This window comes from Homalodisca vitripennis, chromosome 3 (assembly GCF_021130785.1).
Source record: "Homalodisca vitripennis isolate AUS2020 chromosome 3, UT_GWSS_2.1, whole genome shotgun sequence".
Taxonomy (NCBI): Eukaryota; Metazoa; Arthropoda; class Insecta; order Hemiptera; family Cicadellidae; genus Homalodisca; species Homalodisca vitripennis.
Window position 1 is genome coordinate 116777922 of NC_060209.1, and position 27008 is coordinate 116804929.

General features: G+C 34.8%; 1 protein-coding gene across 1 annotated transcript in view; it reads right to left on the minus strand.

Moving 5' to 3' along the window:
* The window catches only part of LOC124357376 (Golgi resident protein GCP60), a 40638-nt gene extending 20293 nt beyond the window's left edge, over positions 1-20345 (minus strand). Inside the window, exons 1-6 of the mRNA XM_046809116.1 lie at positions 20076-20345; positions 15972-16113; positions 11456-11596; positions 11252-11356; positions 5826-5913; positions 701-887 (exon numbers count right to left, since the gene is read on the minus strand). Coding sequence (XP_046665072.1) covers positions 701-887; positions 5826-5913; positions 11252-11356; positions 11456-11596; positions 15972-16113; positions 20076-20256 — 844 coding nt within the window. The 5' untranslated portion in view covers positions 20257-20345. The remainder of the gene's footprint in view (positions 1-700; positions 888-5825; positions 5914-11251; positions 11357-11455; positions 11597-15971; positions 16114-20075) is intronic.
* Between the last annotated feature and the right edge of the window lie 6663 nt (positions 20346-27008).

Below are 27008 nucleotides of genomic sequence, written 5' to 3' on the forward strand. Positions count from 1 at the left end.
ATTACAAGACAAACTGTGTTGTGCTTTTTTGGTCATTAGCCAAAGCCTATCTTGGAGAGTAGGAGACCCTTCCCCTTGCTGGCAGCTTTCATTAATTTCAATGAACTTCAATAGTCCATATCCTTAACCTTGTTACAAAACATCCATAAGGCCTTTATGTATCCTACTATATTCTTCGTCATGTATTGTTTGTATCATATTTAGTCTAGACCGGTCAGTTTGTCATAACTGCGCAATTACCTGATATTTTTAATTTGTATTTTTCACATCATAATGAGAACAAAAAGCCCAAAAGAGCCTCTTCGCCTCATTCAACATCATTTCCCTTGATTATGTGCCAGCTACAGAGAAAAACTTTGCTCAACAAGGAGATGTGGTCAGCTCCAAACACAATGTGCCTCAGAATTCATGTTACCCATGCTTTAAATGCGATGTAGTCTTCTGTGCCTTACTTTATAGTGTTTCACACTGAAAAATTACTAAAACTCCCTATTCAATACAAATCGGTCATTGCTGTGTGTATAAAAGTGCATTTCCAAGTTGTATTTTAAATCTTATCTAACAACCCAATAATAAAAATAAAAAAATATGAAAGTGTGAGTATGAAAGAATATACACATTGTGACCCAGGGGACTGTCCAATTTGAGTCTCACGATGCTACTTAAGATAGATTAATTGTAATCAACAGCAGATACACACTTTCATCGTCATCTTCCTCGGAGTCAGGTTGACTATTGTGCAGAGTGCCGTTAGCCAGCACAGGGGCCTCCACCTCAACTTCATTCTCCTCACTCTCTGGCTCGGGCCTGCTGGTCTGCTGCTGCAGTAACTGCTGCATGTACTGGTGATAGTGCTGATCCTGAAGCTGCCTCACCAGCACCCCTTGCTGTCACACAGAGTTACTATAACTGTACATCGATTAAAATAATCTACATTTTTAGAGAAACAGATAAACCACCATTTACCTATATTGTGTAATTATCTTTCTATAAGTCATTTCTTAATAATCAACAGATAATAGAATAAGATATTATACTAAAAACAGAGGAGTACAAATTTCATTGTGATACTATGAAGATTCAAGATTCTGAACATTGAGAACCCTCTAGTTAAGAGTTAAAACCTCTTTTTGGAAGTTGATTGTTTATAAATGGCATCATGGCAATGTTTGCTACATGGTGCTTGGTATATTTATGTGTTTTCTAAAAGTTAATTAGAAAGACAGGCAGTAATAATAAATACTCATAATATTAGTAAATAGATAAATTGTATTTATTGTTCTAAGTATTTAATTTAGAGTTAGATAGAATGTTGTATCTTTTGTTTAGTGTGTAAAACATATTCATGGTCAATACAGGTAAATCACTGTTATAGGCTACCAGGGTTTACGCTTGTACTGAAACGACAATACAAGTTCAAATAGATACTACTTTCTAAACAGCTGATTGAGCCATTCAGACATTTTGTGCATTGAAAAAATAAAGACAATACGTAACTAAGGATGAATACAGAAAGAAGTAAATTGTAGATACAACTGCCTCAGGATGCAAGAGAAAGATATAGACAAATTAACAAAAAAAGTTAACAATACCTTAAGAACAGACAAAAGAAAGAAATAAAATGACACACTTACTAAAACAGAACGAGTTGAATAAAAACAATGCAAGGGACTTTTATAGAAGTGTCAAATTCTTCCAAAAGGAGTTTAAGTCATGGGTATAAAGACCAACGAGAGCAACTGCAATGTGAATCGAAAAAATCTTTCAAATATGGAAGGATTATTTTGCAATTTACTAAATGGACAAGGAACAGCAGGAGAACAAGAAAACAGAGCTGACCAAGATAATTGATTAACAACAAAGGAGAGAACACCGAAGAAGAAATTCCAACCCTCGAGTCGATATTGAAAATATTTAAAAGTGGCAAAATTTCAGGAGAGGACAGTATACCAGTAGAACTGATAGCTGCTGGCCGTGAGGAAATCCACTACTTTCTCAAGCAAATTTTGAAAATATGGGAAATAGAAAAAAGTCAGAAGTAGTCATAGTACCAATATACAAGACAGGAGACAAAGTCGACTGCAAAAACTACAATTATTTCCTTACCTAACTCAACCTATAAAATATTATCAAAATTTGTGATTGATGGATAGGTTCATGGATTTAAAATGAAAGAGTTACTTACAAAGGAGGACTGGGCAAAAGTGTACAACACAGTAAATGCAGATGAAGCCTACAATAACTTCCTTTTAATCCTTCACCGCGCACTTGACCAAGCCTGCCCTTTTTCCAAGCTTAAAAAGAGGAAAGACAAAAACAGAGTTTTTATAACTCTTCAGTTATTCTGAAAAAGCAAAATTTCTTGAATGCCAAAAGCCTATATCTTACAACTGGTAGGGAAGATCATAGACAAAGGTCTTTATTTCTGAAAAAAGAATATGACCTTCGTATTAGACAAATAAGGCAACAGAATAACTCTGCAAGAATCATTGAATCAAAAAACAAACAAAAAGAAATTTGGAATGTAATAAATTCTGAAAGAAAGCCAAATGAAGAGAGTGAACAACTACATAGACTTAACATTCAAGGGCGTGAATCAACAAATCCAAAAGAAATTGTAGATCATTTAAATATTTTCTTTAATACTGTAGCAGACAAAACGCTTATCAAAAATAATCCACAAAAAAGAACAAAACTTTTTCTTCCTGAAGTCCAAGATACACCAATCCTTGTCTTAGAAGCCACTTGCAGCAAGGAGATGTCTGACATTATACAATCGTTGCAACCAAAGACATCAACAGGATATGATGACATATCTGCCAAACTGGTCAAGCTATGTCCTCAGGAGTCTTCCCATTGGCACTAAAGGTAGCTAAAGTTTATCCTAAATACAAAAAAGGCCCTACAACTAAACCAGCTAATTATCGATCAATATCCTTACTACAAACATTCTCCAAAATTATCGAAAAACTAGTACTAAAAAGACTTTTCAATCATCTTAATCATCATAAACTTATAACCACAGACCAACATGGATTTCTAAAGGATAAATCTACAACAACTGCTTTGATCAGCTTAATGGAGTTCCTTCTGGATCAGCTTGAAGAAGGCAAGACTGCCACTACTGTACTTCTCGATTACAGCAAAGCCTTTGACTGTCTTGATCACAACCATCTTCTAGAGAAATTAAAAACCCTTGGAACACAAAATAACGCTAATAAATGGTTTTCTAGCTATCTATCTAATAGAAGTCAACTGATTGAGTTTAAACATAATAAAAATGGGAAAGTTGATATAACGCTCCAAATCAAACTCAATCACTAGAGGAGTGCCGCAGGGTCCAATCAATCTTGGGTCCTGTTCTCTTTATTCTCTTCACGAATGACCTACCACATTTCATGCAGGATTTTAGTAAATTGACAATGTATACTGACAACACTGTATTACTGCTAAGTCAGACTGACCCAAAACAATTAGAGATAGACAGCTTTATAGCACTAAGCATGGCAACGCAGTATTGTCATGGCAATGACTTGGTTGCTAACGAAAGTAAAAGTCAACAACTAATATTAGGGAGAGACAGAAAGACCGTTGGGCGACTCCCTGATCTTGAAGAAGTTACCTCAACCAAAAATCTTGGCATTATAATAGATGACAGTTTATCATGGACACCCCATATTAACTCCCTTTGCAGTAAACTAAGGTCAGGATTATTTGTGATGCGTAGAATGATGACCATAAGCGACTTAATTACAGCCAAGACTGCATATCACGCTCTCTTTGAAACCCACCTGCGGTATGGTATTGTTGTTTGGGGTGGAACCACTATGTTAAACATTCAACGTGTCTTAACTCTACAAAAAAGAGCCATCAGAATACTGGGGACATTACCACCTAGACAAACCTGTAGAGGAGCTTTCCGTGAACTGAAGATTCTTACAGTCATCAACCTTTATATTCTGGAAACTGCTACCTATGTCTACATTAATGCACCTGAAACTGCACGCAGCGGAGTACAATATCCTCAATACAACACCAGAAATGCAAGAAACTTCTGCCTTCCAGTACACAGACTAACATCCACTGAGAAGAAACCGAGTTACACTGGAGCAAAAATATGGAACTTACTGCCAGAGGAAATAAAGACAACCAGCCACCTTCATTTTAAAAGACATCTAAAAACCTGGCTGCAAGAACGACTGTTTTATTCCTTGAACGAATTTTACAATTGGAGACAAACATGTTTATAAAGACTAAAGATTAAATGTGGTATTTTTACTTTAGTTCTATTACTTGTTTCACTGTATTACTATGTATTACATCATGTTGACGCCACTACTAGTCTTGAAGACTATGTAAATAAAGAGATTTTGACTTTGACATACAGTCAAAAAAGATATATCATCAGTCAGGTTTTACGTAAGGGAGATCAAGGAACTGGCTCAAAGTATTGTAAATATAACAAATAAAATGTATTACTTAAAGAAACAGTATAATAGTATAGATAGACAAAAAATCTGAAAATATTAAGAAGAAAAATGTGATATTAGGAAATTAAAACGACAAGAATATGTGTGAACAACTCCAAAGGAAAGGTTAAGGTAGAAAAGCAACTTACAGACATTTAATATCAGCACTGGAGTAAGGCAAGGAGACTTACTTCTTTTTAAATATTGCTAATGAAAACACAATTAAAACAAAGAGTCAGAAAGTCTAAACATTCCACGAAAAATAAATGTACTAGCATTGATGTTGCAATTTTAGCAGAAAGAAAGGAGGATGTTGTGGAACTAATAGAGACATTTTTATTAGAAGCAGCAAAGATCCAAACAAATCAATGAAGTAAAACTCCAGTAGATGAAGATAAGCAAAAGACCTGAAGAAAATCAAACGACACTGGATGTTTAGAAGTTTCAGAAAGTGGATGATTTGAAACTCCAGAAAACAACCTTCAAGAGTAACAACACAGAAGATAGTGAAATACAGCTCAGGATAGCTGCAGTATACAGAAGCTATTGGAACCTGATAAAGCTACTTAAATAAAACCTGTTACAAACTCCAAAATAAGATTGCATAAAGTAATGATTTACCCTCTCCTACTGTACGGATAAGAATTGTGGGTTCTTATAATAAAATTCCAAAGACATTTGATTGTTTTCAAAACAAAATATTAAAAAGAATATATGCCCCGTCCAAGAGGAAGGAAAATGGAGATTTAGGGAAAATAGGGAACTACAAGCTTTAAACCAGGAATCGGATTTGGTTGATAAAAATAGAAGATATAAAACATATAAAAAGTAGATGATTAAAATAGCTGGTCAATGTTAAAAGGAGGGAGGAAGAATCAGTCATTTGAAAAGTGGGGGAAGGGAGACCAGAATGAGATTGGAAATCAGATAAAAGCAGACCTGAAGAAGATAGGAAAACATCTTGGGATAAGCCAAGATAGGAGAGCAAGAAGACGCAATGTTGTTGAGGCCAAAGCTCAACTAGGTTTCGAGTGGCCCCAGTACTAAGTAAGACAACTAAGAAACTGACTGTTTCCAGTGCTACCTGTATCACATCAATATAATGATTTTTCATATCTTAAGAAATAAAAGTAGATGACATGTCTAGGAGTTCATACTCAGTAACCTAATATATAAGACACAATTATATCTAATTAATATATTTAAATTAATCTTGGAGAACAGAACTTATAAAATATCGTTCATGACCTAAATTGTAATTTTAAAGATTATTCATATCATTTATTGCCTAGAGGCAACTTCAAAATGTGAATTTTCAAGCGTTAACAGTGAAATGTTTACAAAAAAAATAGTTACCTGTTCTGGATTTCCAGGGTACTGCTGTTCAGCATAAGCTTTAAACTGAGCATAGGTTTGTTGATTTAAAGCATCTTGTATCTGTCTCCTGAAACCAATACTTTCAAGTTTATTAAATGAGTCAATGTAGATTAGTTTTTCTTGGTTGGTAGTATGGTAAGTTATGGTTAGTTTTATATAAGTAATCAAGTTATTTTTACATTGTTTAATTTTTAAGTAATTTAGATGATCGTTATTATAGCTGTAGACAGTTTATTATTTATTATTTTGTAATGAATTAGTATATTTATGAATTTTTTAAAGGTTTTAGACAGTGTTGAATACAATTTTTCCTGGTTCAATTGCAAAAGAACGCTAAGAAAAAGTGTGTGGTTTTCAATATACGAGGGTCGTCCATAAAGTAACAGCCGATTGGGCGTGGCACGATAAGTAGTGGGGGTAGCGCCGCCATTCTCACATCGGTGTGCGCAGCCGTTCAGTACGCTTCTAGCTGTGCAAGGGAGAGCATCATGCGATCACGCGTTCTTTTGGTACAACGTAAAAACATGAGCGCCGTGATAGAAAATCCCGCCACGTGTGAAGTGCGTGGTGTAATAAGATTTCTGTGGTCGAAAAGTTACACAGCAGCTGAAATTCATCGTGAATTGAGTGCGGTGTATGGCCCAAACATTACGAGCGAAGGTGTAGTCCGTCAATGCAATGGGGTCATACCGCTTCGCCAAGCAAGCCGAAGAAAGCTCGCCAATCTTTTTCAGCGAGAAAATTGATGGCTACAGTTTTTTGGGATGCTAAGGGCATCTTGCTCGTTGAATTTATGGAGCGTGGTACGACCATTACAGCTGCAGCTTACTGTGAAACCTTAAAACGGCTACGACGAGCGATTCAAAACAAGCGTCGTGGTCTTCTGACATCTGGTGTTGTGTTTGTCCATGACAACGCCCGCCCTCATACAGCTCAAAGAACGACAGAACTTTTGAAAAAGTTAAAATGGGACGTTTTTGACCACCCCCTCTACAGCCCGGATTTGGCTCCCAGTGATTTCCATCTTTTCCCGTACATGAAGCGGTGGCTTGCATCTCAGAGGTTTGCGAGTGATGAAGAGCTTCAAAACGCTGTAACATGTTGGCTACGTTCTCAGGCGGCAGATTTTTAAAAGACGAAATTTAAAAAACTGTTAAAAGATATGATAAGTACTTGAATTTGTATGGTGAATATGTAGAAAAGTAGAGAAAAGCTGCAGTTTTAACATTTATATAATAAAATTTTTGTATCTCAACTAGTTTATTTCTTATTTCAAAACGGAGGTTACTTTGTGGACGATCCTCGTAATTTTTCCTGGTTAAATTGCCTAAACATTGTAAACAAATTTTAAAAATTTGTTTTAGTAATCATATTTTTCAAATCGGCAAATAAACCATGCGAAAAAAAGTGTGTGGTTAAGTTCAAATTACAATTACGCCAAATAATATTAGGAATAGCGCAAGGGTATCTTTCAGGACCTCTCCTCTTTATATCTTATCTAACAAATAATATAAAAAAGTGTTTACATTTTGAGGCATCAACAAAACTTTATCTTTTTGCAAATTTTTAGACTTAAATTATATCAGTTAAGACTAAAATAGAAACCTTAATCTCAATACAATTCAACGGCATAGCAAACATTTTTTAATTTACATAATCAATTTAATGCTAAATGCTAAGGAAATAAAATTAGTAAAATTTAGTAAAGATAGTGTTGAGAGCTTACAAAATGAAGCCAGTAAACAGCCATTTATCATGGGATAATCATATTATACCAATATTAAATCAACTAAATTCAGGTCTATATGCAATTTGAAAGATGTCTAAAATAGCTATTGTTGATATTTTAAAATTAATCTACCATGCTCATATACATGGTAGCTTACGTGAACATTATGGTGTCACAAATAAAAAGTGTTTTCACACTCACAAACACTCAACACACTTAAGCATAAATGTACATACAAGGGGATACAAAAAGAAGGTATTAATTTTTAAAGCTATACATTTATTTTTTATATAAAAACTTTATTCTCTTCAAAGCACTCTCCATTTTACCTTAAATATTTGTCCAATCGGTGCTTCCACTGTTCAAAACATTTTTTGTACTCTCTACAGTAATTCATGTGTGGAAATAAGAAAAAAATCACATGGAACTAGGTCAGGATATCTTCAGGGGCAGTGGAACCATGCCATTTTTATTTCTAAAAAATGGTTAACAGAGAGATGTCTCTGTGCAGGTGTATTGTCATGATGTAAAAACCTGTGTCCAGTCTGCCACAAACCAGGTCTTCTTTGACGAACAAACTCTGAACGAATTATCCCTCTCACATTATAAAAGAAAATGGGCATTATCTTGATGTTTGATTTGATGACCTTTTTATGGACAGTGCCAATGGCGTTTTCCATTGGCTTGATTGTTGCTTTATTTCTGGGTCATAACCATAGCACCATGACTCGTCACCAGTAATAACATTCAATGGGAAATCAGGATTAATTTAAAGTTGTTTTAATGTTTCAACTCTACGTTCTTTTTGATTGTCAGTTAGAATGCGAGGCACAAACTTGAAAGAGACCCTTGCTGAACCAAGCTCCAAGATAACCCACTAATTTCTGACAATTGATCTGTGACGGCCTGAAAGCACAATTGCTTACATTTTCTAAATATTTTCATCTGTTAGGGCAGCTGATATACGTCCGAAGTGAGGCTTGTCATAAATAGACATGTTGCCATTTTAAACAAAGAAAAACTACTCGTACACCTGAGTTTTTTCCCATAGTGACATCTTTGTAGGTTGTGCTCACTGTGTTCAACAGTTTCAACAGCATTTTTACCAAGCAGGAAACAAAATTTCACAGCTGTTCTCTAAAACTTACAATTATAAAAAAGGAATACCACAAAATAACAACAGCACAAACAGAAGAACAGAACAAGCCAGGTCGACAATCGAAGCAGCATCAAAGTGGCTATGAGTTTTGCTACTGATACCTTGCAGGATAAGTTTGTACTGCACAAGCCCCACCCACACAGTAGAGCTATTTTGGGAACTTTTGAGTACCCTCTCCTACAGTATCTTGAGAATGAATTAAGCTATGGACTAGTATGTGTTAAGAACTCATATAAGTCAGGATACATAAAAATAGCCACTGCAGACAAAACTAAACTTACAATAAAAACAATAGAACTATCACAAGTTTCAAACTTGTACAAAGAAAAGCTGATAGCCTGTGATAAAGCTTCCATATTGATTACTATGTCCATTAAGGCATTGGTTGCTGTCTGATTGAGCAATGGCCAACCTTGTTATAACTACAACTTGTACACTCAGATCTGTTTATTGGCAGTTTTTGTACAACATCCAGTACTCCACATCAGGGCCAAATTATTTCAAGAATTGTGATAAGATGTTTTACCTCAGAGTAAACTGGAGAACTTCTGAACTAATTTCAATTGAAAGAAATAGTTATATCTTATTTTACCAGGCAAAATTAAACCTGAGAAGATCTAACACTTAACCCGGGGACCAACGGCTTAAAGGTAACTTCCAAACCACCACCAATGGCCATGTAGACAGGTTGCTTACAATGCCAGAATCGCTCAGCGGTCACCCATCCAAACAGCACACATGCATCACATTGCTTGATTAGGTTATCTTGCAATAACCGCCATACCCACTACACTGCGCCATTGGCAAGCACAAACTAATTCATGAATTGGTTACTTTGGCACTAATTTATTAATCAGTTAATTAATTCTGATTAATGAGAATTTAAACAGCAGTAGACACCACCCAACTGATCTTATATCACCTCAGTTGTTTGACACAGTGGTGTTAATACAAGTAAGCCTATTGCAGTTTAATTAACACATTAACTGCAGTGAGTACCAAGACTAATTATGCCAACTCACTGTACATCAATTTTAATGTTTTACAAAGTGAAGGTGTTAACACACATACTACTGCAGGTAGAGATGTTTTGCAGTTTAACAATTAACTGTTATGGATGTTACTCAACTGCTATCCTAACAATCACTGTAATCACATTACTGTATTTGCATACTGCTACTAATGCATTGATATTATTCTATCATTTTATCTCTCAGACACTAGAGCTTAAGACCTTTAAGTCCAAGGAATCTATCTCTAAAAACAAGTCAGTTATCATAAAACGATTACTTAGAAATTGAATGCTTACTTGCACCTAACATCAACATTCAACTAATAGTAATGCTGCCAATAATAAACACCAAATACAATTATGTAACTAATAACAAAATAAAAGAACTATTTTTCACTTCTATATTTCGGAGGATATAATACCCCCGTCTTCAGGAAGTTTTAAATAAAAATGAATACAAAACTATAACATGTAAACAAGAATTAATAAAACATAAATGTAAACACAGTGTATAACATTTGATAAAGTCCAGCTGACGTGAAATTAGTCTAATTCAATCTTGTTGGAACAGTTGATTTTTATAAAGGGTGGAATACAACTTGTAATTTACGACACATTCTGAATGTTATAAAATTATTTAAAAATTTATCTTAAATTTAGACCAAATGGATTTTTTGTCTTCAACATAATTTGATGAGCTTGCTCCACGTGCTTTAATTTTAATCTGTTGTAGTTTTCTTCAGGGCATTGTGGTAGTTGGTGTATTCCTTTTAATTTAAAACACTTCAATTTTGTCTTTTTTATGTTCTAGACAATGGTTTATCTTCATCTTTATGGAAAATGTCAAACCTACGCCCTGTCATACGAATTCTTAAATGGTTGGCCAATATATTGTTTGGAGCAAAACTTACAATTAATTTGGTATATTACATATTTTGAATTACAGTCAATTTTGCCAATTATAGGATAGGTCATTCCGGTACTACTGCTATTGAATTCTCTTGAAGAACTCATAATTTTACATGTTCCACATCGTGATTTTTTACATGGATCACATCCATTTCTTGTATAGTTGATAGATTTTGGAACTAGTGTGTTAACAAGCTTGTTTTTCAAATTTGGAGGTCTTCTAAAAATTACTCGAGGTGCTTTTGAAATAAAGTTTGAAGTGTCAGGAGATTATTTCAAAAACATCGCCATCAGCTGGACTTCATCAAATGTTATGCACTGTGTTTACATTTATGTTTTATTAATTCTTGTTTACATGTTATAGTTTTGTATTCATTTTTATTCAAAACTTCCTGAAGACGGGGGTATCAAATCCCCCGAAATATAGTAGTGAAAAATAGTTCTTTTGTTTTCTTCTATTCAACACAGTGATTAGTAAGTAAGCCATTTGGCAGATACGAAAATCGACTAATAACAAAGACATGTCTTTTCAAAATTACCTCATAAAAATTTTTATTTAATAATTACATGTAAAAACTTGAATTCGTATAACATACCTTTGGATTTCTTGCCGAGTCCTTTCTTCCTCTTCTTTTCTCTTAAGTTCTTCTTCTAACCTCAATCTTTCTTCCTCTTTTTTCTTTCTGTCTTCTTCTTCCCACCTAAAAGTCACATATAAATGACAATAAAATACTGTTCTTAAGCTAAATGCTACTTCAGTGATAATAGGAGTTTACATTAAAAGATGTGATATAACTTACTTTCTACGTTCACGAGCTTCCAGATCAGCCTTGTGTGCTTCGATGAATGCAGTAAACAGTGGACATAAACGATCCAACATAAGAATAAAGTCTCGCATTGCTTCTTCTTTGGTTAAATCCCCAAGTGCCTGCCAAGCCATTCTAAAATTTTTAAAGTCACAAATATTAATAATAAGTCATACTATAGTTCAATCAACTTAGAATTGAGTTCCTGAGTGAATAATTTATTTTTAGAAGTACACTGATATTGAAGATGATTATTTTTACTCTAACATTCTCACAATAAATTTTACTCAAAATTTCTTTCTGCATCTGAAAACTTTACACAACCCTCAAACTGCTGGTAATTTTTCGTGTATGGTTTAAATGGTTTTTAATTCTTAAAATCTATTATTATGGTTATAATGTAATAATAAAATGCCTTGCAAAATATAAAATAACACAAATCAAGTGTGATTTTTTATAGTAAAGACAAAAAAAATGCAAACTGGTGTTTAGGGTCCGGTAAACTTGTGCAGAATACACTGATCCTATTAACTTCCACCTAAGTCAACCTCCACTAATTTAAAGTGAGCCCTCCCACCGACTAGTGGCTCATATAAGAGTACACCAGACCGCAAAAATCCCTAACATCTGGCATTGGAATCGAACCCACGATCCCAGGCCAATTCCCGTATCCAAGAGTAGCACCTTAGATCACATAACCATCCTGACTCAACGACTTGGATGTGCAGATAGCTCACTAACAATTACGCTCCAGCAGCACTCACTCACTTATCGCTTTGGCTGGCTCTAATGCTTTGTACTCATGACTTGTAGCAATTACAGGATTAACACAATCACTACCACAATGTTAAAAATCTTCCATAAATATAGACTAGGCGCCGCAATTGTGCGGCGGCTGGATTCCACCGATAGACTGCCGCCGCACATTTGCGGCGCTTGGTCTCATTAAAATAGACTGCCGCCGCACATTTGCGGCGCTGTTCTCCTATAATGCAATAGTTGACAAAAAGTAGCAGTCTATTTTAAAGCCTTGATCATTTCGTAACAGTCTACAGGGATGTCCGCCGCATATGTGAGGCACTTGGTCTGTGGATCTGACAATTAGTGACGTAATACAACAGCTGACTAAACTACCATATGTTTTACATTAAAAACACCAAACAGGCCTAACCTCAATGTTTGTAGTCGCCAAACTGTGTTTGTGAGTTGTTTATTTGTTTATCTTGACAATGAAGCGTAACAGAGATAGATCGTTTATTAGCACAAACAGTGAAATCGATCGTTTTCTGAGTGACAGTGAATCTAGTTTGTTTTCTTCAGGAGGTGAGAGTGATTATATTCCCTCTCATTGTTCTGATACTGAATCAAGTTTGGTTGAGATAAACGAAAATGGTGATGATGTTGAAGGTGAAGTAGAATTGCCTTGTGTGCAAGAAGATGTTCACATGGAACTAGTTGATGGATATAATAATAATGAAGGTAACGTAATAAATCTCGATCCTAATGTACAGTTTGTTGTCAACGCTGTTCATGACCGTTACGATAATGTGCAAGGTATCTGGAAAAAAGATACAAACAATCATTCACACGTGTTTGAATTTACAGGTAGGGAGCAAATCAACCTACAAACTAATGATCCAGTAGAAGTTTTTAGCAGCATTTTTGACGATTGTCTTCTAGATAAAATTGTCCATTGGACGAACAAACGAGCTGTAGTCTACCGAGGAAACCCTCTTCCTAAATATTCACTTCTTAACAAATGGGTCAATGTTACCAAAGATGACCTAAAAAAGTTCTTAGGCCTAACCATGCTTATGGGCAATTTAGGCTTTCCCACACTGAAACACTATTGGTCAAATGACCCATTATACGGACATACCATATTTGGCAATACAATGTCTCGCAATAGATATGAAACCATTCTACAATGTTTGTGTTTTTATGATTCTGAAACAGATCCTACTGATGGCAGAATGCACAAAATTAGCCAAGTGTTACATCACCTCTTAAAAAATATTAACGATACTTACAAACCCGGAAAATCACTGTCCCTCGATGAAGCGATGGTTTTGTTTCGGGGAAGGTTATCATTCCGGCAGTACATAAAAAACAAGGCTCACAAATACGGAGTTAAATTGTATGAACTATGTACATCAGACGGATTCATTCTAAACGTAATCATTTATGAAGGCAAAGGAACCTTACAACACCAAGGAAAGGGTCACACATATGAGGTGGTGATGAAACTAATGCAAAACTTTCTTCACAAAGGCCATATTGTCTACTTAGACAATTTTTACAATAGCGTTGAGCTAGCTGAAGACCTGTTCAAAAACCAAACCAACATATGTGGGATCCTGCAAGCTGGCAGGTCAGGTAACCCACAAGAAGTTATTCAGGCTAACTTGAAGAGGGGTGAATTTATCAGCCGGCAAAAAAGCGAAGTAACCGTCATGAAATGGCGGGACAAACGTAATGTGCTAAGTATTTCTACAGCACATGGGCCTGACATGACAGACACCACAAACAAAAGAGGAACAGTTACGAAGAAGCCTTCTATGATCGTAGCTTATAACAAAGGAATGGGCGGCATTGACAAAAGCGATCAAATGCTATCTTACTATTCCAGTCCAAGGAAATCCCTACGCTGGTATATGAAGATATTCTTTCATCTCATGGATATCGCACTCTGGAACAGTGCCTACATCTTTTCGAAGCTAAGTGGCAAGATGACATACCTCAGCTTTAGGGACGTGATAATTAAACATTTTATTCAAGTGGAACAAGTGCAACGTCCTTTCCGTGCTAGCTCCTCAGGAGGTCACTTACCCGTAAAAGTTCAAAAAAGACAGATGCAAAATTTGCCGAGTTGAACAATAGAAGAGAAAGGACACTTTCTACGCTTGTTCTGTTTGCAAGGACAAAGACAACAAACTAATTGGCCTATGTATGCCAATTTGTTTCAACAAATTTCATGAAAAGTAGGCCCAAACAATTTATGAGATGCATAAACTAATTGTCAGTTTAGTATTAATTTGGGCGTAATAGGCTAATAACATTACTTTTGTAAATGTACACATTTGTAACAGTGTCGCCTACTTTATACAATTGATTGTCCAATTATAGCCTATGCTTTATATTGTAAAAAGTTTGGTATTTTTTGCCTTTGTTCTTTTCACTAGAATGTTCTACACTTTTGTAATAGGAAGTGCATATAGATATCTGTCTGAGGAAAGATACCACTTACCATCAAACTTAGCTTTACTTTATAAATATTGCCTTGAACTTACAATAAATGTGAATATATGCATTGTCATCGCGCTTGAATCTCAAAAAACCTAGAGTTTTTAATGCCATGGACCGAGTGCCGCACATCTGCGGCGCCGTAAAAAGGCTCAAAACATTTTAAAAACCTGTAGAATCACAAAGGTATGTTAAATTAAGGTTATTTTAAAGTGTATTATATGGATTTAAATTAAAATTTCTTGTGGTCTGTGGTGAGAGTCACACACATTATTCTCAGTCTTCTAGTAAAGATCCGTATTTTACCGATAGTCTATCGGAATGACCGCGGCGCCGCACATATGCGGCGCTCGGTAGCGAACGTGTTAAAATACATGTTTAGATAAGTTTTCTTATATCAAATCACAAAAAACCAATCAACCAAAGTTTGACTATTTCAAATGTTAAAATAGTGTCGCCAGAAAGTTTCTAGGATCACCTCTCCTTAACACCATATTTGCGCCTGGCACTAAACTAACATTGTTTTGATTGTCATTAATAGATGGCTGTTTTAATCCTGGAGTTTTATAAGTGGAAATTTCTACATTCTATCTTAAAAATTAAAGAAGCAACATGCCTGTACATGTTTTTAAGAACCCCCCAATAAACCAACGTTTTTTATATATGGTATTTTGTATCTTCTATTCAGCTTGTTCTACAGTAATGAAATTTTCACAGTAATACTGTAATATAACAATAATTTTAAATTATATATCATGTAACAAAACATTATTGTACTGAAATGGTCATATTGCAAACAGAATGTTTTATTTGGTAAATTTTGTAGCAAAATACAAGTTTTCATTTCGCTACTGTAAGTAAACGCTTTCTGATAGAGACATCCAATTTACACAGCAGCTTTCTCCTGACTCGTTTTAGTGCACTATCTGATCTTGTACACCTCCGTCTTAACCTAATTTGTATTTAGCCCTTTTGTGATGTTGTGTCCAATTAAGAATCCCACTTTAAATCAACATAAAGATAATGATATCTTTTACTACGTTTTTTATGAAACATTATTATAAATTATCTTAAAATTATTAAGTTTAGAGTGTGCAAATATGTATAACAGAAATTTAAGGATCAACATCAGGACTACATAGAAATAAATAATTATGAACAAAAGTCAGATTCCTATTTTTTTTATATTTCCACATGAGTAACCAAGTTACAGTATGTCAACTTCAAAGTGTTAATATTATCATTTGAAGTAAAAAGTTCAACTTACCGTCTGTCCCTACCAATAACATCCAATACACCCAGAGGTGGTAAGGTGTCCGCATTATACTTCCCATAATTAACTTGCTTTGTAAAAGCAATAAGTGTTAATTTATCCTGATAGGAAAAGTGGATGGCTTTTCCTTCTTTTTCTGAAACATACATGTATGGAGATTTTGAAATTCATAAATAAAAAAATCTATAATAATCTGTTGCAATAAATTGCAACTAAAATTACCCAAATGGGTCTGGACTAATCTGTGTGGTCATAAGGAAGGAAGAATTTTCACTCTTCAAGAATAATTAATGTTCAGACCAATTCATTCTGCATTTTCTTTTAACATACTTTATGCAATTAGTTCAGTAAAATCTCTAAAGAATATTTACCTATCTGTGAGATCTCAGATATGTCCAACAGTCAGATAGTTACGTTTTATTATCAATTCATGTTTGTAATGTTTAGTTCTGTTATATTTCCTTACCCTGCGATATTGGAAAGCTTATATAACCCTTAGGATATCAGTGCTTAAATCTACCGCCCAACCCATCGCCATCAGAGTCCAAGTCGGCTGAATTTCCCGAAACCGCCATAAGCCTATTCTAACATCTTTATAAGCATATTACATTTTGCTTTATACTGTCTTTAGCATTTATGCAAACTGAATTATTTTTGTTTTGTATCTATCATTGTATGTACTACTGAACATATTTAACTGTATGTTAATTGACTATAACATTATGTTTCACTTTAGACCAATAAATTGGTAATAAAAAATATATTTTTACATGTTGCAAACACAATTATTCTATAGAGTTGCTATATAGAATACACTTGTCAAAAAAATTCAGAACTCTATGCTGAGAAACAGTTTAAAATATGTTTTTGGAAGAAGTTCACATTAGTAAAATGTATTATTACAAGAACTACTTTTACAATGCAATTGCGCACTATGATAACAATGGCCGTTTCTCCACTACCAATCGTTATTTTTTTAGATATTCTTCTTATTAAAGCAGGAATATAAAGTAAAAAGTTTGTAAATTAATACAGAAATATATTTACAATACATAGCCTATATTTATTTATATAACTTTTTAATACATATGTTTAGGACAGCAAGAGACATTTTCTTAAAGTGTGGAAACTTTTTGCAAATGATTGCACTCATATTTTATACAAACTTATTTATTCTGCAACTTTATCAGACTACAGTACAATAAGAGTCCAACACTCGAATGATTGAAGTTAATAATATTGAATCACTTTAGAACAATTTAAATGCTGCCTGACATGATTACCCCGTAATTGTAAGTTTTCTATAATCTAAAATACGTTTATATTTTTTTGACATATAACAATATAGCTTCAATATAAAACAATCTTAAAAGTCTATAACATAATTCAGTCGTTAGTGTTCCAAATTAATAAAAACAAAGTTAGATCATGTTTATGTTACTTTAGTAATGGTCACTGATGTGAAATCTGTTGTTTGTCAATAACCTATTACAAAATAACGGGTAATTGTCAAAGTAATGACCGGAGCAGCAAAATACAAGTTTTGCGTTGTTAACTTATTGGAATCGTCCTATAGAACAAAATAATATAAGGTTTTACGGGGTAAAAATGAGAAATAACAAAGTTGTAGAACATAAAAAATAGCAAAATTGGGTACTTTGGGATTATACAGACCACACCCAGACATGAATCGTTATTTGACATTTTGCTTCTACTGATTACTAAATTAGCGTAGAACAATATTTCGTCAATATAAAACAGGAATTGTCTTATCGCAAACCCCTCCCCATCCTCAGACAGAGGTCAAATTTGAGCGGTCTAGTTGATAACGTCATTGCAGAGTCTCGCCGCCCGTTCAGCTGGTGCGTCGCTTTGTTGTACTTCCGTGTTTTACCCCTACATTTCTCCAAACACAAAATTTCAACAAAAACAAACATTACCAAACAAAAACTAAACTCTTTATAGAAAAAAATACTCAAAACTTCCGCCACCCAAAATGCGAGTGCCTCCGGCCATCAGCAAGCTGATGTCAACGAAAGAAAATCAGGCGTCACGTGATCTTTTGTGACCGTGATTCAACCTCATGATGAAGTCATCGGATGCGCCATCTTTGCAAACATAAATGAAGAATAATACTGAAATGAGCAGAATTTGGACCCAAATTGACAATGTTTTTCTTAATTTCGAGCTACAGATGAATTAGTTGTTATCGGGTTGAGACGAGTGGCTCCGGCCTCCTTGGTGCTGCCGCAGCCCGCGCTGATGTCAACGAAAGAAAAACATCCCTCGAGATAGTACCTATCAGTAAAATATCAAATTCTAGAGTGGCTGATCAGAAATATAAATTGAATTTTAATACAAAAGCAATTACTATGTACAGTGTAAAAAACTTAATAAATCATGAAAACCCATAAATAAATATATAAATGGACATTAATAGAGAACACTTACCATTAGTGTGTTCCACAGAATGTGCAGAACGCCAAACTCCAACGAAATATAGCGTTGTCTCGCTAGCTTCAAATGCAACTTTGGTCACCAAACCAAAATATTTCTCTATGTCTAAGAGTTCTTTCAAAAAAGTAACCTGCCCGAGCCGATTTTTTAAAATTAAAATATTCAAAACTTTTTACGAATTTGTCTGTCACAAAGAAACATCAAAGTCTACCGGTTTAAAAACAATACGTGACCACATGACGAACAAATATAACTCATTATTAAAAATTCCATGTTCTACTAAAAAGGAAATAATCTCCTGTTGGTGAAAACGTAAACTCTTAACATGCCCAAGAAAACAGTCAGACACACACAATTCAAAACGATTCGTCGAACTAGTGGATGGTTGATCCATGATTGTCACGCACTCACTCGATCCAAACTACAGTACACAATATCTTGTGAAGCACTGACTTCTGCCCCGGAGCGCTCAGATAACAGATACACTATCAGTCCCAGTCACAGATAATATTTACAGATATCCAGACACAGCACACGAGCAGGACATTAAAAACTTAAGGGGGTTCGGTATGCCCTATCCTTCCCATGTTAATTTGGCCAATTTTATGTACCTTTTTCTCAAAAACCTTTAAAGCTATCATCATCAAACTTTAGGACACTACTATTTAGACCTTTATTAACATTTAGAGCGGAACAAAGTTAAAAAAAAGAAGTTTTTATTTAATTTGTTGTAAATAAAAAATTTATTAATTTTTTGTAAAATAATTTATAATTTTTTAAATAAAAATTTAAAATAGATTTTTATAATGTCTTCCGCTCTAGATGTTAACAAAGGTCTAAATAGTAGTGTCCTAAAGTTTGATGATGATAGCTTTAAAGGTTTCTGAGAAAAAGGTACATAAAATTGGCCAAATTAACATGGGAATGATAGGGCATACCGAACCCCCTTAACTATTTATGAATATACCCCCTGAAACCATGTTATTTATCATTTACACCCCCTAAAACCATATATATTTTTGTCCAGGAAGATGTGCAGAATACGTTGATAACATCAAATTCGTGATTTGCCGTGATGGAAGAGTAAACAACCTTGACTGTCCACCGCCATTTAGTAGTTTGTAAATAATTTGTATATAGTTTTGTGTTGTGAGTTTTAAATTTGAAACTTTATTGACGTACTCATTCCAGCTATGCTGATATTAAATCAAGAAGAAGGTATTAAGGATGTTGCCAATATATAAATTAAACTAAATACAAAATAGGCTCGAATTAGGCTGACATGAATTTGTCCAGCCCCTTGAGTGACAGGCATTACTGATGCTCTGCCAATTATAAATTTTGAACAATATTTCTTTTTAATATGGCATCTCTAAACCAAATAGGTAAATAGCCTAATGAATATTCCAGTAGAGCAATAGTAAAACTCCAAAACATATAGAAATAAAGCCAATAGCACTTGGGTCTTGACATAACTGATCTAATGAAATTATTTTGAAAACAAGTAAATTGAAGGATTTAAAAAAAAATAATGCTACCTGTTAATGTACTAGGCTAATGATTTTTGACATAGTAATATTAATATGTTACCTAAAAATTAGTAACAATAGGTTACTACGTAAGACTAGTCCTAACCCTTACCTTTATAAAATTTCAAAGCCAATTTGTATAAATCGGTAAGAGGGAACCCCCACTTTTTCATAACTTGGTCATCATCAAGTTTCATTTCTTTCATACCCAATACCACACTATTTTCGCTGTGCACTGGTTCAAAAGAATCTATCTCATAATCTTGCGGCCCACTACCTTGAGTGACAGCCATCTTTGTTGTTGTTCAGCAGTTTAGGACTGGGAATAGAAATTGGCCGAATCGGTATCAACATAACAAACACCACCACTACTCCAGTACTCCACCTCCAGTCTTTTGTGTTTTTTCCAGATGCCTTACGGTCTGTGGTTTTACTTTGTGATCTTCAACAGTGGTTGTCAGACTGTGGTATTAGTATTACCCACTTGTATTTAAAAAATATCCAGTTTTACTTGTCAGATGTAAAATTTTGCTTTCTTATATACAATCATTATTATTTACACTTTTTTTTGTAAATTAATACTACCTCACCAAAGTTTAGCATAATTATTTTTAGATCATGTTTTATTGTTAGAAATTATACTATAAATTAATGTCTTTATGTATAGTGATATTAACTCATATATTACTTATTTTGCATTTGTATGTATGATTTTTTAAATAAATAGGTAACAAATCTTTACAGCAGCTCGACCAATGCTAGCACAGGCAAATTAGCCAAAGAAGGAATAAAATTCTAATAGTTTTGAAAATTGGCAAATTTGTACATTGAGATACAAGATATAAGATCTTTATTTGCCATTACATAATTTTCACGATTATAATAGGCTTCGTCAGTACAATAGGTCTAATGTTTAGGACACTAATCTAACACGTCCAACATATCACAACTTAAGTACTCATCTAATGAATAAAACACTTGTTTTTAAACGATTTTCTCACTAATACTTTAAATTTGTTAATGGATAAAATGCTTACAGATAATAGTAACTTCTTAAACAACAGACATTTGTGATATCTATAGCTTTTCACTGGTATTCGATGTAACCCAATCATGCTTTTGACGATTGTTGTAATCATGTAAAGTAAAGTAGGAAGTAAATTATTCATCTTTTCTTTATCAAACACCAGATTTTGATAAATGTAAATAGTTGTCAGGGTCAAAATTAGGCTTAGAGAAACTGCCTCTACATGATCCACGAGAGGGTAAGGCATCTATAACTCTTATTTATTTCTTTTCCCAAAGAAAAACTTTCTTAGCAGAGCTGCAGTTGTCCCAAAGACGGCTACCATAACATAAATGCACATGAAACAAGGCAAAATAAGTCATTAATAGTAAATCAGTATTTGCACAAGACTTAAGCTTTGTTAAAAGATAAATTAATCTTTCCAGCTTTTTACAAACATAGCCTGCTCATCCCATCAGAGCTTATTATCAAGGTATATGCCAAGAAGCTTTACATATTTTAAGAGGGAATCATCTAATAGGCCTAAGTTTGTTTAAGTAAAAACAATATGTTCAGTCTTATTATCATTAATACCAAGGTTATTTACAGAGTTCCAGTCTATAACCAGTTATACAGATGCAAGTGAAATATCATTTACCTTATAAAAATTAGTGTCATGACACAATGTTATGTCGTCTGCATACAAGACCGACATAGTTAGTGTACTAAAACTAAAATAATTAACAAAGATTAGAAACGAGAAAGGCCCAATAACAGAGCCCAGATGGACTCCTGCAACTATCTGTAATCAGATGACAAATTATTTACACAGACGTTTTGTATTCTGTCAGTGAGGTACCGTACCTTTGAATTAATTTAAATTAATTGTTTTCTAATATCATCAAGTTTCTCACAAAGTATGGTGTAGGACACAACATCAAAAGGTCAAGCACAATTATTAAGGTCAAGCAGGCTATATCTTATGATTAACTTATTTATTCTGTTGTCAGTGTTTCTTCTCTTTATTTATTTTTCTCAGTCTTTCATTCTTCTGGTGTATCTGCCAGCTCACTGTGTGGTGAATTGAGTAGCTTCATAACTGGGCTGGTGGTTCACCATAAATTGTTTACCTTCATTATTATATCTGCTGATACGATGAACCCCCAGGATGAGACTGTTTGCGTTATTTGTGTCAAAATTGTTGGTGATGGAGATGAGGGATTGTAGTGCGACGATTCGTGTAGTAGATGGTTTCACCGTGCTTGTGTTGGGGTAACGAAGGCTGAATATACCAAACTGGCAGGTGGTTTGAATAGAAAATGGCATTGCGCCAGGGCTGATTGCATAAATCTAACTGACATATTGGGTAAACTGCTAATGAAAGTCGATGATCTAGCTTCTATGGTGACTAAGTTGGGCGATGTCCCAAATGATACTAAAATTATAAAGACTGAAATTAAGACTATTCAGGGTAAACTAATAGCTATCGAGCCGAAGTTAGATGACAGGGTCGAAGATGTCAGTTTTGATGGTATAATGGCTGAATTAAGTGAAAGAAACCGAAGGAGATATAATGTTATATTATTTAATGTACCCGAGGCATCTAGTAGCCTCGCTGAGGCAATCAAATCCCATGAGTCTGATATAATTGCTAAAGTCATAAATTGCGTCGTTCCGCATCTTGATCCTGTCAGAGTAAAATATTTCAGACTGGGTGTTAGATCTCCTAAAAAGATTATACCTATCAAAATTGTTTTTCCTGCTGAGATCGACATTAGTTCTGCACTCAAAAGTTTTTCTTCTGAGAACTTAATGGCAGTTGACCCTCGTCTACAGGAAGTTAGAGTGTCCAGGGACCGTACTCCCAAAGAAATTGATTCATTAAAGAAACTTCGTAAAGAACTTGAATCACGAGTTGCTGCTGGAGAGGATAACATAACAATTAAGTACATGAATGGTGTACCAATGATTGTTAAAACTAAGCATATTAGTAAAAAAACTAGTTATTATCAACGGCAATGCATGTGTTAAATGTTTCTATCAAAATGTTAATGGTATTAGGTCTAAGATATTAATTCAGAATTAATTCAGAATGTTAGTTTAAATGTGTTTGATATAATTGTCTTCTCTGAGTCAAAACTATCGCCTGATGTTTGTGATGCTGAATTGAGTCTTGGGAATTACAATATTTTTCGTTGTGATAGATCTTCTAAGACCAGTAGTAAGAGTAGTGGTGGTGGAGTTTTGATGGCGTTGCAAGCTAATCTCAATGAGTTTAAAATTGACTTTGATTTTGGTGAAATCGAAGCTCTGTGTGTCTGAGCCTATTCTGGTCATACGAAACTGTTTATTTGGGCTGTTTATATACCCGCAAACCAGCCTAACAGTAAATTCCAACATTTTTGTGACTCACTGGAACAATTAAGATTGCAAATTGGATATGATGGGAGTTTACTAGTCCTTGGCGATTTTAACATTGCTAGTGCTGTGAGTTCAGCATTTGTGATTGACTTGATCAGTGATACGTCTCTTACTCTTGGGTTATTACAATATAGTAATGTGTTTAATATTCATGGCTCTCAACTGGATTTGGTCTTCTCTGGTGTTGCTTGCACTGTCTCTCGTTCATTGGATCCTCTGGTGCGTGAAGATTTGTACCACCCAGCCCTAGAAATTGATCTGACGTCATCGGCTCTTTCAATTGATGCCCAGCCTAGATTTGTACCAAATTTTCATAAGTGCAACATGGAGGGCATCAGGGAGGGGTTGCTCACGTTGAATAACCCCTTACTAGCTGAATCACTTACTAGTAATGACAAGGTTTTTAATAAATATATTTTGGGCCTTAGTGGTCTTGTAAAGAAGAATATCCCTCTAAGGAGAGTTAACTCATCACCGTTTCCACGCTGGTTTAATGGGGTTAAGTTCCTTAATAGTTAAGGCTTAATAATCCAAAAAAAGGTGTTGCATAGGAGGTATAAGCGGACTGGTTTTTTAAGTGACTATAATGCTTTTTCTAGAGCTAAAGCTGCTTGCAAATCCCGTGTTATTAGTTGCTATCGCTCTTATTTGTCACACATTGATATGTGTATCTCTAAAAATCCAAAAGTTTTCTGGAGCCAAGTTAACTCTTCAAGGAAAGTGAATATTAACCAGACTACTATGAAGCTAAATGATGTTGTTGCTTCAAGTCCTCGCGACATATGTAACCTTCTTGCTCGTCACTTCTCCAGTGTTTGTTCAGCCTCATCGACTGCCGCACCGTCCTTTTAAACCAAGGATAACCTTTTTTCTCTATCATTTGTTCATTGTAGCCCTAAAGAGGTCAAACGAAAGCTTGACGACCTTGACGTCTACAAAGGTTGTGGGCCGGATGACATTCCTCCAGTGGTATTGCACCATTGTAGTGATCTTCTTTGTGAAGCACTGGCACGTCTCTTTTAAGTCAAGTTGTGTAGTTCCTATTTTCAAGCATGGTAACCCTGGGGATGCTACCAACTATCGTCCTATCACAATTCAGTCTCCAATTGTGAAAATTTTCGAATCTGTTGTACTTGAAAGACTTATGCCTCTTACATCTTATGTTCTGATAACTGAGCAACACGGTTTTATGCCTGGTCGTTCCACAGTAAATAATCTTGTTATTTTCGAAGACTATATATTGACAGCTATGTCTAAAGGTATGCAAGTGGATGCTATTTATCTCTATCTATTTATTTATTGCAGCAAGGCCTTTGACAGGGTCGACCATTCAATTCTTGTCTCGAAACTTAAGTCATATGGTATTGTGGACCCTCTTTTGTCTTGGATACGATGTTACCTTTCTGGAAGATCTTCTACTGTAAAGTTTGCAAATAGCTGCTCTGACCCTTTTGATGTTATTTCTGGGGTGCCCCAGGGTTCTATACTTGGCACCTTTTACCTTTTTAATCTGTTTATGAATGATATAAGTGATGTGATCGACAGCAATTTTCTCATTTTTGCTGATGACATCGAGTTGTTCAATGGTGTTGGTTCTTTGGAGGACTTTCTTCGTCTACAGGATTCTCTGGACAGAATATGCAACTTGTGTTTAGTCAACGGGATGCAACTTAATGCCTCGAAATGCAAGGTAATCTTTCACCGGAAAAAATTCTCCTCGATCTACTCAGTACCAAATAAATGGGACCTTAATTCAGCATAGTGATGTAATAAAGGACCTGGGTGTTCTGCTAAACAACAAATTCTCCCCTGATAACCATATCGACTCCATTTGTAGTAGAGCTATTAGGCTTTTAGGCTTTATGTGGCGTGGTGCAATTGGAGGTTTGTCTGTATACTCCATTGTAATACTCTATAAGTCGTTACTACGTCCAATCCTGGAGTATGCTTCTGTGGTTTGGAAACCATTCTACACTTATCATATAGTAAGACTGGAGCAGGTTCAGCGAAGATTTTTGAGACTGGTTGGTGCCAGATTGGGCTTCAACTTCACTGATGTTCAAATTGAGAACTTGATGAGCCAGTTCGAAATCTTTTCACTTCAGGCACGCTTTGACTTGCGCGACATCATGTTTCTCTTCAAGATTATAAATGGGATCATTAACTGCCCCGAATTTCTGGGCAAGATTGGCTTTCGGACTCCAAGTTCCACTAGATCAACTGATCTTTTTGTTCATAACTTATACAGAACCAACTACATGAGGTCCGGAACCATTGCTAGACTCCATCAACTGGTAATTCCATTCCGGCTGAAGTTGACTTTTTCTGCGGTGGCCTGTTGTGCTTCAGGAGTTTTGATAAGCTAAAGTTATTATTAATATTCTTAAGTTTTGGGCCTCATAAATACTTTGCATTAGCGGGTGACTTAAATGTTGATTTATTGAACATTAAAAATAAGGATGATGTGCAGTATTTTGTAAATGTATTGAGGTTTGTAAACTTGTATCACATAAATAACACACCTACAAGGAACTCTGCCTGCCCGGATAATATTTAAACAAATATGGATAAAACTCTCTGTTCTTGTTGTTTGCTTGAGCAAGATATAATCTCTGACCATGCTGGTGTATGGGTTGAATTCTATGTAATAGGTGAAGGATGTATTATGGATTGTAATTCAAATAGACTTAAATCTAGACTCCCAATAGGCTTAACGCACTAAACGGGAGCCTAAGAATGGATGTGGACTGAACTTTGATGTATTCAGTCACTAATGTAAATATAGCTATTAAAATGTTTGTAAATATAGTTTTCATTTTAACTTGTATTGTCCAAGAGTAAATGTCACCAACAAGTCAAAACATTCTGGTTTAAAAAACTGGTTAACTTCCTCAATTGAACTAGACGTTATGTGTTAATTTGAAATGTAGCATTAGCCTAGTTAATAAGACTATGTAAAGACATTTTCAAACACTGTACAATAAGGCCAGAGGCGGATTTGAAGATTTGTCGCCATTGGGCTATCCACAATTTGCCGCACTCCCCCCCCCCCAACCACGTGGATCAACGAGACGTCGCGTCGGCGGCAGCGAGGCGGCCACGCCAAGCTTTTAATAAAACTCAAATAAAATAGGTTGAATGGTAAACATTGAAGTTACGCTTCTTACAGTTACAGTTATTGTTTTACCATAAAATACGAAATGTCATAACATTTATCAACTGGAAAATTACTAAAAAATCATGAAAAGGAAGTTGAAAAATTTTGTTAGATTAAGGACAATCAAATTAAAAAGGATATATTTAGAAATTACAATAATGTCGCGTCCCGGAACATACCATATTTCATTAATGTTAAGACTTCGAAATAAAATGGAATATATTAAGAGAATGATTGCTTAAACAATTCCAATTTAGAAATTGTTATGTTTACAGATTTATAACAAGTAATTTTTTACATATTTTTAACTTTTTGAAAAATTTATTTTTTACCAAAATGTTCCACCTCCTGAATTCTGCCGCCCTGCGTTATAGCCCATTCATCCAATAATATGTAAATCCAGCCCTGAATAAGGCCATATTAGATGCCAAGAGACCTGTTAATATCACTCATACTAAAAA